Raw genomic sequence first — 13,160 nt, 5'->3', positions numbered from 1 at the left:
TTAGGCCTTTCATCAACATCAATGCATACAACCTGTCACTGAGTGTGTTTACACAGGCACTTCATAATCTGATTACTACAGAACATCTGAGTTTGTCAGTAATCTGATCCACAGGTTTACATAACCTTGCTTAATCAGATAATGGGAAACTCTAAGTTCACATGAGCCAGGCAATAAAAAAAACTCACAGATTAAGAAGTAATGTAAACACCATGTGAAACCCAAACCTAATGCTGCTGCTTTTTTTAACACATTGAGCTGCAATATGAACATATATCAGCTAGAAGATGAAAATAATTTATGAAAATGTCATTTTAGAGTCTGTTGGGGTCTTGTGGGAGCTATGTTATAACCTGCTAACTTTTTGCCAATATCACAGTCTGTTTTAATGCATGCACAGCCTGAGAAATCAAAGAACACCCTGGTTAGAAGTATACATGCACTCAGAAATACTATTACTGACCTTTATTTATTTATTAGGTTTCATAATCAGATTTTGAGATCTTAATGCAATCTAAGAAATCAGACTATGATTTTTACATAAGTGAAATAATCAGATAACTGTAAAAATCAGATTTTTGAGTGCATGAAAACAAGAAATGAGTCCACATCAGTGACAGGTGAAGGACAGCGGGCCAACATGAATAAATAAGCTGATCGAAGCACAGCATGCTCAGGCTAAACCCTCAATACCCTCCAAAAAAACCCAAACTGACACAAACCCTTCAAAACAAACTCAACCAGCAACGTCTGGCCTCAAATCCACCCGGACTGCCCAGGGAGTCGCTGTAGAGTCTCTGGGGCTAGAATAACCTTTCCACATTCTGTCTCTCTCTCTCTTTCTGCATTCTATTTTCCCTCTCTCTCTGTCTCTCCCCCAATCTATAGGTCCCTGTCGACAGCAAGCTGGATGCAGCCATTGTGCTTTCCCAGGCCTACCTGAATGCAAAGTGCCTTAATTTAAGCAGACATGTTTGTTAAGCCAGGCCTAGTTTCAGGCGGGAGTGAATATTGCAGACGTCAAAGTAGGCAGCGTTGGGGCATGGAGAAGAGGGTACGAGTGGAGGGGGGAGGTGGAGGGGGGGATGTGGGCGCCTCTGGACCTAGTTCTCATTAATGCCTCAAAGTGCTTCCCTCTTTTCTGTGTCAAACCAGTGGAGGGCTTTTTTACAAACTTCTCACGCACAGAGAAAGGCAACAGTTGCAGGCTTTTCATGGTTTGCTAGCTGTTTAAAAATAAGCACAGCCTGTGAAAAACATTTCAATGAGAAGCTTTAAGAGGCTGTATCTTTTTAATGTAAGAGCTGGTAATCATATTTATATTTTAATAAATGATAGCTTTCGCAAAGATCTGTCCAGGAACTGTCATCTATCATCTGTGATTTAATGAGCATCTAACTGAATAACAGCTAAAAAAAACACTATCAGCCTTAAACACTGCCTGAAGTGAAGCAAAATAATCAAATCAATAATGGCAATTTTCTGAACTGTTGTTACACTGCCAAGCAAATCTGAAAAGAAATCTTTCACAAACATGAAATTGCACAGATTCTTGTTAAAAAGCATAAACCCACAATATCTTTGTCTTCTGTGTGCATCTGTGTGAATCTCAAGTATCCCACAGGAGCGAAGGCATCTGCTGAGTGGATCACCGTTTCCATCTCGTCACTGTAATAACATTAAACAAATAAAGCATTCCTGTGTGTAAAATGATCATTTTAGAGGTAATAATAAAAATAATGCACAGTTTGTGTAACTAACATGACTATTTTTTTCTTGAAGAGAGGGCAGTCAGTGGTGAAGGTCTCATACTCGCCTCCCTCCCCACAGATATGGACTCCATACTTCTGTGAAAGCTGCCAGAAAGAGAATAAAACACAACAACTTTAAATCTCAAGTAGGGGTGGGCAATATTTCAGATCATTTTTGTGATAATGATAATCTTGGCAATATGAACAAAAACTTGGAAAATATTTTAATATACTACTGCAAAACAATTATGCTAAAATTTTAGTATAACAGTTTCAATCATTTACTATTTTTATATAACTTACCATAAAATAAGAGTAATGTAATAGAAAGAAATGGTGTAACAAATATAGTATAACGTAGTAAAAAAAACTACTAAAACAATAAGGGGCAGTATAAATAGTGTATGCATATAAACTGTAAACAATTACACAAAAATAGCTTTAAAGCTTAACAGAAACTATTGGACTGCTTTCAAGACTGCTTTCAATAGTGCTACTACCACAATATGGATTTTTTATCACAAAATTACTGTCACAATATATTGTGAACAATATGATATGGTACACCACTAATCTTAAGATATTTGTCTATGATCTGGTAAAATCTGAAATTCATGATGCTATCTATATCGTGAATACTGTGAAAGCTTAATTATCTGCTATACTCAGAATTTCAGTGGTGAAAACAAAAAAAGATAAATTAAATACAAAAGATATTTAATGTTTTGCATGGTCAACTTCATTTAATTTGTTAATTTACATTCAATCTTGAATTTTAGGTCCCCATGTAGTGGGGATGATGGCAATTTAGGGTTTTTAATGAGGTAAAAAAAAACTACTTATGACGAGATTTCAAAAAGGTGATATCAAAATGAAAAATACAATATGAATATAATATGCCACTTCAAACTTGTGTGAAACAGAAACGACCAGCAAATTTCCAGAAGCAGCATCTGGAATTCTTTGATCTGGGATAGAAACATGTATTATGGTCAGAATAATCAGTGTTCCAGATCTTGTTTGGAAGAAATGGTAACAGAGCTCTCTGAACCATTAAAAAAAGGACCATCCAGACTGATATCAGTAACAAGTTCAAAGGCCAGTGCTGTCATGGTAACTGTCAGTACAGTTCTGTGATGCAACATAAATGCTACACAGTACATTAGATCTTAGAGCAAAGTATACTGCCTACAAAGGATATCTTCAACAGTGATGTCTGTGTATTTTTTTAAAAAGACAATGCAAAACCACATACTGCACACATTACAAAGGCATGACTGTGGAAGAAGATGGTACAGTCCTGACCTGTCCCCAATAGAAAATGTGAGTTTTTCATTTTGCAATAACTGTGTAATGTAGCCCACATTAAGACATTTGAATAAAGCATGGAATAAATGACGCAAATTTAAATGAAGTTGGCCAGACAAAAGACAAAATATCTTGGGTTCATACTTGTTTAAAAGGAAATACAGGTCAAAAGTAAATGTAGTAAATAGTGCCAATGTCCATTAATGTTAACTGTCAATAATGACAACTGAAAGACAATGTAGTCTGATATAATAATACTTAATGTAAATCTGGAAAATATTGTGGCAGTAAATTTTATCAGTATCATCCAGAACTAGTAGGAGTCACACAAAAATGTCTAACAAATGTGTGGTAATGCTGGGTAAAACAAGAGAACAATAAACAGTTTACGCACAGGTATAAGAATGTGCACATAATGTGTGTGTTTGTAGGCCCTGACCTGTTGCAGACAGAGCTCCATCTCAGCCAGAGTTTTTCCTAAATGTTTTCCAGGATCCAGGCCTGCCAGACACACACCATAGGAGAGCCCTGATCATCCACACAGCACAGTGATTGAGAACGACAGCGAGAGAAGGCCTGAGCAGACTGCGTCTGTCTCTCGCTCGCCCGGCCTTTCTCGTACACATGCAACAACAACAAAACACACAACTTTGGCTCCAGCTCCTATTTATTTGACTTTGCAAATTATGTACACAGATCTCTCCGGGTAAGGTTAACAGTTTTCAGTCTCGCTGAAAAGTGAACCCTTGCCTGGTTCCTTTGTGGATATAAGTGGGAGAGATCCTGTTTATTTGTATTTCCCTCCTAAATACAGCACCGGGAAGTGAGTCAGGGATCCCACGTGCTGAATGTACAACATGCGGGGGAAAGAGAGAGAGAGCAAGAAAAAGATAAAATAACAAATAAAATGATAAACCACATAACATATAGCATTTTCTTCTTGGTTCCCATCTCTTGGCTCCACAGGCACATAAACCTGATTATGAGCATTTAATGCCTGAGCCACCCCTAAAACCCTAGGTTAACCCTTTAATTGAACTACTGCTAAGCAATTTAGTATGCCTGTTCTATTTCAAGGCCTATGAAAGTAATGTAAATTATAATAGTAATAAAGTGTGAATCTGTATGCCGGTTTTAAAGGCTTAAAGAAAGTAGTTTGGTAAAAATCAATGACAAATTTGGCACACTCTCAAACGGAAACAACCAACCACCTGGAGGACTGGATTGGGCACTAATGCCAATGCATACCTGGGCATACAGCCATACACACATTCACACACATACATACTTACATACTTACATTCCACATACATACTTACAGCCGCAAACACATGGATAACACGGAAACTCTTCCCAGATAGGAACCTGAACCCAGGACCCTAGCACTAGGAGGCAAACATGCCATTCACCACCTCGCCAATGTGCCACTTACAAAGAAACATGCTGTTTTCATAATTCATTAAAATATATATTCATTAATTGTAATTAATTGTAATCAAGGTAAAATGTTAAAATAATCGTGATACTGATTTGAGGTCATATCGTTCAGCATCAGTACTGACTCCTCTGTTCATGTACCTGTGTTTATGTAATCATTACCCATACCTCTAATCTGGTTCTGATCTTCTTCTTGTAAACACACCTTTGGTCCTCCTGTCTGATAAACAATCACATACGCCTTTACTCCAGAGAACCAAAGAACTGAGCTTAAAACAGACGCAGCTACATAATGTGAGTGTGTAAATAATGCAAATACACACTCTACAGTGCTGCGTCTATAAGAAGTACAAAGATACCTGAGTCTGGAGGACAGATTTCCTGCACAGATAGTTAAATCTCCTTCGCTAAAGCCTCTGGCAATGTGAGACCACACTGACATCATTAAGCATGTGGGATAAGCCAACAACTAGAGCAGCAGGACAATTTTACAAAGGCTTCATTTAAGCTGTAAAATATAATAGTTTCAATTCCATCCTTTGCTCCAAAGCAACCTCCTGATCTCTCTACTTCCATAACACCATATTTGGGAGAAGTCTTAAGCTTTTTTTTTTAATACAGAAGTTGGTAATTACTGAACCCAATTGAGACCATTAAAGTTCTGTTGTCCTTTTGTATTCTGCTCCATACTTGTAACTTTGGGTCTAAGTTCAATTTTTAAGACAGAACTGAAAATTGTTTTAATTATTTTAATGGATCAGACAATATTGGCTGCATTGAGGAGAGTTCTCAGAAGTTAAATACAAGTTAAGTTGGAGTCTGCAGTGCTGAACTATTTTACAGTGGAGCATGAAAACATAAAATATATTTAACTATGTAAAACTATCACAGAAATGATCTATTTTATCCTCTGTGCTTCAGTGAAAATTTAAAGAACAGATAACTGAAAAGTCCAGTTTAACACCAGGCTCTGTTGGAATTAACACGGTTCCTTGATGGCCAAGATACTTAAAAAGCTGCTTCATCCAGGTAAAAACATACCAAACATTGTTGTGCAAGCGGGTTGAGTAGCTTATTGTGACTCTTTACCAGCACAGAATATGATTTAATTATTATACGTTTTCTGTATCTTATGATTTATCAGATGATCTATCAGTGTGACCAAGGTGGCTGGCCAGTTTGTTTAAGCTGGTCATATTAATGGACTAGCCAGCCACCAAAGATAAACAACTTCTTCTGAAACTGAACTTCTTAATACTTGGCACTCAACTAAACTGATAAAACTTGACAAATTGAGAACATTAAATCAACTAACACTGAGTACTGTGTGTGTGTGTGTTTTTTTTAAGATACTGCTGTTTAATAATGTGAATTCAGTGCACAGTAGCAAATATTAAACCTTATAATTCAGAGGATCCAGTGATGTACAGGAGAACACTGTACACAGGACAAAACTTACAGGGTTCTGGACATATTTATTTATCGTCAGAACATGATTCCTTTATTCCTTTATCGAGATAAGCCCCAAAGTGCCAAATATGGGCATAATGAGGACTACTATTCACACACTCCAAACTCTTGAGAAGATCAGATTGTATGTACACTTTACAACCCACTCTCAACCAATTCAGATTTCAATTACGGTCTCACAATGGTGGCCATTACATTACAACTGAAGTGTGTTAAGGAGAAGTTGATGATGATGACACTTCTCTGCTCTGTTCTCGCTCCCTTTCTCTCCTTATATCCCACAACCTCAGAGGTCAAAGTGCTGAGCGCAGGCCCTGGGGGAAAGGCATGCGTTAGACAAGAGTATTTCCAGTGTCACGCTGTAGCGCCTTCAGACGCTGCAGAGCTGCAGGAGAACAGCAGAGGCCAGACAGGGGGAAAGGGAGTAGGTCCTCGTACCCACCCCTGGGGAACTCAGCTCATAATTAGTGTGAGAATATCTAATCGCCTCTTCCTCTCTCATCTTAACCCTGCACAAAGGCAATAGGGAGTACGCCATTAAAATTCAATATCCTTTTTTAATTAGACATGCCCTTTTAACAAATTTTGATGATTGGCTTCATTTTGCGATGTGGGGGGGATGTTCATTAAGATCCTTCTCTTAAACGAGAAATGATGCATGATCCGATATTTACTGCTTTAGTAGTAATGTGATTAAAATACCACTTGACTAGGGGAGTTAGATCAGCTGATAGGAATACATACTGAGCTGATAACCCTCCACACACCCTGGCCAACAAAAGGCATGCAAATGCTGTACAGCACTTTAAAGTTCTGTAAATTTACAATGTCTGCCATTCAGGCACAGACAGGCTAATGTCCTTTGTGATCCACAAATCTCCAGCCTCTTGATTCATTCACATGAGGTTCACACAGCTCGTTCGCTCATTCTCTCGCTCTCCTCTGCACCCGTTATTACCTGACCCGAAGCCAATTACCTCACCCCATTATGCCACATTAAACGCAAATAAGCCCACTTCAATTCCTCTGCCAGCACCACAGCCTCAGTGCACTTTAGACAGACAGGACTCCAGTGAAACCCAAAAGAAACGGCCTGACTCTAAAAGGCTTTCAGCCAGTACCCTATAAAACAGCAATTAAAGTCAGTGAACTTTCAAACTAGCATATTGAGCCACACTGAAATGGATTCTAAAGCATTGCTGTTTGCTGAACTGCACTGAGAGATCTCCCAGTTCACCTTCATATTAAAGGTAGCTTAGAAAAAGATTTTACAAGGATCTCAGTGTCAAATATGAGTTACTTTATAGAAAGATTTGTGACACTGTGATTAAAAAAAAAACAAACTTTAAAATATAAGATATTCTACAGTATGTGTCCAAGCGCTTGAAGATACTAGAAGTGGGCAGTAAAACAAAATTTTATCACATCATAATATATTTTGCTAACATGATACACATTATACATAAGACTATTTTGTTAGTTAACACCCCTTCTAATAAATGCCTTTCTCTACGGTACTATGAGGTGCACCCATTGTTGAAACAGATGTGCAAATGCACAAACTCAGTTAGCCTAGTCCCTGTAAAACAATACTGTAAAGCCGATAGAATAGTATTCATGCCAAATTAGACAATCCGGCCTCATGGCAGTTCTATTCATTTTAATATTATACACTTAAAATTTATCCTTGGGCCCATTTTTCTCCCGTTTCCACAACCAACTCTTCCAGCAGCTATAATTAAGCACCCATCTAAAGCACCCCTTCTTCAGCTCCATTTTTAATTGAATCTAAATCTGGGAAGAATCTGCTCTAGCGCTATTGAGCAGAAAGCTAAATGAAAGCCTGCGAGATTGCAGATAGCGTCGGCACTGGGAGTATCAGCCTAGCGCAGGTTGTTGAAGAGCTGGCGTGCCGACTGACAGCTTGGCTTTAATCCCTGCCTTCAGAGAGAAAAGCAGGGAAAATTGGATTCATGATGTGTAACATTTTAGCTTTTAAACGCATGAAAAAAGCATCTCCTGCTGGAAGGTGAGCTGGTTCATCCTTTGAACAATGCTCTCAAAGACCTTACCGAAAACAATAACTCTTCATTATCGCCCCATCTCAGCGAGAGAGAGCGAGAGAGGAAGACAGAGACAGAGAGTGGAGCGAGCGAGGGAGAGAGAGAAAGTAAAAGGGACGAGGGCAGGTAGAGACAGGAGATGGTGAGATTAAGGTATATCTGAAAATTTGCTCAAACCCTTATCTGAAATTCAAAGGCGGCGCATGGAATAATAGACATGCGGTGAATACAATTCAGGCAGATCAAGGATATAATCTTTTTATCCAATGAATGAAATAAAGAAAACACATGCAATTATAACCTCATCCGATCTTTATCTTACAGAACTAAAAGGTCTAAATCCCTTCTGTGAAAATCTAATAATATGAAGCACTGAAGCATCTGAAAACATATAGCAAATAGGCATAATAAAAGCCATTACACTTTAAAATTACAGCTCAAATCCAAATCCAAAAATCTGACTCAATGCAGATTGGCTCAGCTCAAGAGGCAGCAGGACGACTTTTAAAAGATTACCGGGCACGTCTAGCCAGTGATTAAGCAAGCCTTCAGTTTTGTCACAGGGAGCTTAGAATCTTAGTCAGAATCACCTAAGGACGGGTGACCCAGGTCAAGGTTAACCGGAGGAACCTGAGGGCACACTTCTCCATTTACTGTCAGTTTGTTCACCTAATGCTCCTTTAATTGTACCCATCACCATTTTTACTGCTGGTTGTTCCACACAAACGTCAACAGTAAATTATGATTCTGTTCTCCAGAGTAATTTGGCCACTAAGACAGCCCTGAAAGCACATCCTCCTGCTGTTGATTTGATGGCAGCGTGGCAGCACTGCTTCTGAGCAATTTCAGGTACTCTATAAATTCTGTTTCGAATCTCTGAAGACTAATGTTCCACACTGCTGACAAATTAAAAAATGCACTTTGTTATGCTTGAAATACTGAAAATAAAGGTGCTGCAGAATGCACTTGTTTAGTATTTTTTAAAGCACACTTGAGAAATATTGTCTACCACCTCTCACCATGTCTAACGGAATAATTAATATATTTGTAATTAATCTTAATTTTAATCTGTAATCAGTGAATTTGTGCATCCTATGTGTAAAACTCTTGAACTTCTTGACATTTGAACTAAGGATTTGGTTGACTTACTTTGTTGCAAACTGTGTTCAGGGTGAATCCAGGGTGTGAAATGCACAGATATATTTTATACATCTATTTACAACAAAGTCTGAATCACACTAGGCTTAGTGTTAGCTTGTAGCGCCTGCTCAAGTTGCTGTGGGTCATGGTGGTCCTGAAGCTTTCTCAAGTTGGCCTTTGTCCCGTCTCTGTCCCTTTTTCTTCTGACATTCTAATTTTATATCTTTAAATATAATCAAGAGTGAAGACAGGACAAACTCCAGCTTTTAGCCTTTTTAATCCATTTCCCCTAGCTACACTTGAAGCTGTGCTTCCTTCTTTCAGCAAGCCTACTATTAGCTTTTAGCCTTTTTTCATTCTGGCTTTTATATTCGATAGAAGTTGACATTGCGTTTACTCTTGAAAGGCTTTCTGCAGTTGCTATTAGGTCGGCTTTAGGTAGACCTTGGGGGTATAAATATAAGTCAAGGCTGTAATGTAACAGCTTTGCTAATTTATTATTTTATTTTATTTTATATAAATAAAGAAACAACAGTATTTGTAGCATGTCGCTTTTATGTGCCAAGCTCTCATTATTTTACTATACCAAAAAGCAATCATTTTCTATTGTAGGGCACTTTTAAGACAGCATATTTCATAAAATAAATAATGAACAGAAAATAATTAAATTGCAAGGGCTTGCAGACAGGCTCAATATTTAGAGGCTCACTTTCATAACCACATAACTGACATATTAGTAGCAAAACACACATTGCAGCAGTCTCTAAAAAAGTATAAAGCTCTCTAATACATTTTTAGTTCAGAAAAATATTCTAATAACAACATTACACAAGCAAGACTTCATTTGCTAATGAAGATCATTCTGAAAGCCAGATGTGAAGGGCATGGCACACTGGAAAAATAACACAACAATGAAGTGCAACCTCTAAACTTCACACACTACTGGAAACAAAGTCCAATTAGCAACTAGCAGAGAAGACACAGCATCTTCTGGGCATCTTCACCTTCACAAGCCATGCAATTAACTAATCATAAGAGGGCCTGATGCTGCCATTTTCCATAGCCAATTACCACTGTTTGTGAGCATGGTGAGTGAAAAAAATTTGAAGGCCATTTGAGGATAAAAATGCACTGACAGGGTTTCAACATGTCAACGAGTTTGCGTACATGCGGTCACACTGTGTGTGGGCAGCTGTCTGGGAGTAACCCGAAACTCTAAAACTGCTCCACCCAAAGGATCTGAGTGTGAGGTGTACTTCACAGGACTGTCTTATAGTATAACTCCCATTAGAACTGGGTGAATGTACGAATGTATAGCATCACGATACATTTTCTTATCTTATCGACAATTTTTTTTTTTAAAGCATATCAAGGATATTGCCAGTGCTTTAGGGACACTGACCCAACGGTATGTTTCATTACAAAGTGTAATCAGTGTTGTGTAATGGAAAAAGTGCAGCAGATTTTTTATAAAAAACACTGTACACTGTCAAACAATCTTCTTTGAGAAACTTTTAGCGATTCTACAAATTGAAGGGAAGGAGCCCCATGAGTTGCTTTGAGGAACCTTCAAGAAATATTTTTAGAAGAAAAGGTTCCTTGAACCATCTTATAATTTTTTTTCCCATTTTCTTTCAATATAGCCCCCATTACAGGTGTTGCCACAACACAAGGAGGGTGAAGACTAGAACATGCAAAGACTAGCAGCATTGCCGAGTAGCCAGTGAGCTTGGAGGAAAGCACAGCAACTCAGTTTTAATACATGAGCTCACAGAAACCTTGTGTCCCAAGTCGTGTCCCGACGTTTTCCCAACATCACGCTAGAATCATTTCCAATGGTGCTCTCTCAAACCTAGTGGCAGGGCTTTAGACCGCTGGACCACTCAGAGCCCCCTTGAACCATCTTTTTTGAAGGTTCCTCAAAGCCCCTTAAGGTTTTCCTCCACAGTTTTAAATTAAAGAACTCCTAAAAGTCCCCTATTTTTAAAAGTGTATTTAGTATGGGAAAGCATTTGAATAATCATTGAGATCGATAGATTGATCCCAGATGGAAATTTATGTGCATTGACTAGGGCATATCTGCAATCATGTGTATTAATGTAAACACTGCGTACTGAGAAAATGTTTTTAAATATCGTGACGTAATATTCTTTCTGTATTGACCCACCCCTACCCCTGATCTACAAAGCCACAGCCTCAACCAGACGAGCAAACCACTCTCTACCAAAAACAAAGTCGGATCCCGCCCTGACCCCTGACGTGGGCGGGGAGGATTCTTTATCTGTTCCTGTGGTCTGAGTGGGTAAAGCTCTCCCCCCGTCGAACGCCTCTATGTCACCCAATACCTGCACACAACACGCCCAGCTGCTTCAGCTTGCTCTGATGAAAGCTGCAATTATAGCAGCAGGGCCTAATGGCCCCGCGGCACTGCAAGACCATTCCATTCTCTCATTTCTAATTACTGACGCCCGGGGCCAGGTGAGGAGTCAGCGCCGATAACATCTCACTCTCTGCTCTACCTGAAGCCAAGGAGAAAACACACACACACAAACTCACATATGCTAGTTTTCCTTTCTAATTATGAGCTTCCAGAAATGTGGGGAATCTGCTTTCAGAAGGCTTGTTTATCAGACACAGAGTGAGGTGAGGTGTGTGTGTGCATGTGTGTGTGTGTTCAGCGGTGGCGGATGGCTAGGGGCTGAATTGGAAAGGCTCTTAGTGTTGGGTGATTTCGACATTCCTGCAACACACACAAAGGGTCTTTGTGCTCAGGAGAAAACCAAAAAAAAAAAAATCTCATCAGCATAATTACCTCCCTTCTGCGTCTACTTCGAGTTCACCCCGGAAGGTTGAAACGCAGGACAGTGCCATCACTCATGTCAAAGCACAGAATTATCAGCTTTTATAGACTTAAAGAAGACCCTCCAAGCTCTAAAACAGAAAAGCTGTGAAGCTGGGGAGAGGGAATAAAAGAAAAATCAAAGACAGGTAATCCCATCTTATTCTTCTAAAAGTAAACGCACATCAGATCTGCAATCATTCATGCTTAAGAGCTTTAAACACAGACCTACATACGACACACAGGTTTACACAAGTAAAAAAAAAAGCATGGATATATATTTCTGCTTCATTTTATTTATTTATTAATTTATTTATTTATAATTTTAGCCAATTCTCTTTCCAATTTAGCTAATCCAATAAATCCACACACTTACTGGGATTCCGCCATTACAAGCAACACACTCAATACTAGAATATACTAGGAGGGTATGGACAAGCCCAAGCTTCACTGCAAACCACCCCACAGCCAACGTATTCTAAGGAAAGCGCCAGATCCACAGCTCTGATACATCAGCCAACAGATGCCAACACTGTCCAGCAGCCCATCAGGAGTGATAAGATAAGAGAGCATCATCTACTGACTCAGATAAAGACAGCAGAGCCAACTGTGTTATCCTGGGATCTGTAAGCTGCTGGTAAAGCAGCATGACCTGTGATTTAAACTTTTACCAACTAATGTTGTATTCAGGTCCACAGCAGAAGGTTGTTTATACCAGATGTTCAACTAGAAAAAATGCAACTTTACTCATTTAAATGAAGCACTCGTTCAGGTGCTTGTCGAAAATCTGCCCCACTAAACACAGAGATCCATAAAAAATCGCAAACATCCCGTAAACGAGTACATCTAGAACACTGGTTCTCAAACTGTGGTACATTTGTTTGTGTTTTTAATTTAAAAGACTATGCATGCACAGTCAAAATTATACTACTATAATTATCAATATTAATTTCATAGGCCCTACAACAGAACCCTCTGGAATTCCACACTATTTCATGTTTCTGCATTAGCACTGATAGTTAAATAAACTATAAATAAACTATAGTTTATTATTGGTAGATTGCAAAAGCAGCCTAGGCCAACTCAGTAGCCCCAGTAGGTGATACTTGGAAATTTAAGTTTGATCAAGTGCGGCATGTGGTTTAAAACGTA

General features: G+C 38.8%; 1 protein-coding gene across 3 annotated transcripts in view; it reads right to left on the bottom strand.

The window, feature by feature from the left end:
* dph6 (diphthamine biosynthesis 6) overlaps positions 1-13,160 on the bottom strand; it is a 275,116-nt gene that overhangs the window by 46,849 nt on the left and 215,107 nt on the right. For all 3 annotated transcript variants that reach the window (XM_022673073.2, XM_007257396.4, XM_007257395.4), the window contains 3 exons: positions 3,499-3,560; positions 1,762-1,856; positions 1,575-1,668 (listed from right to left, as the gene is read on the bottom strand). In XM_022673073.2, the coding sequence (XP_022528794.2) occupies positions 1,575-1,668; positions 1,762-1,856; positions 3,499-3,560 (251 nt within the window). The remainder of the gene's footprint in view (positions 1-1,574; positions 1,669-1,761; positions 1,857-3,498; positions 3,561-13,160) is intronic.

The sequence above is a fragment of the Astyanax mexicanus genome, chromosome 14, assembly GCF_023375975.1.
Source record: "Astyanax mexicanus isolate ESR-SI-001 chromosome 14, AstMex3_surface, whole genome shotgun sequence".
NCBI lineage: Eukaryota > Metazoa > Chordata > Actinopteri > Characiformes > Acestrorhamphidae > Astyanax > Astyanax mexicanus.
The sequence above is the reverse complement of the archived record's forward strand: the minus strand, read 5'-3'. Positions and strand labels throughout refer to the sequence as shown.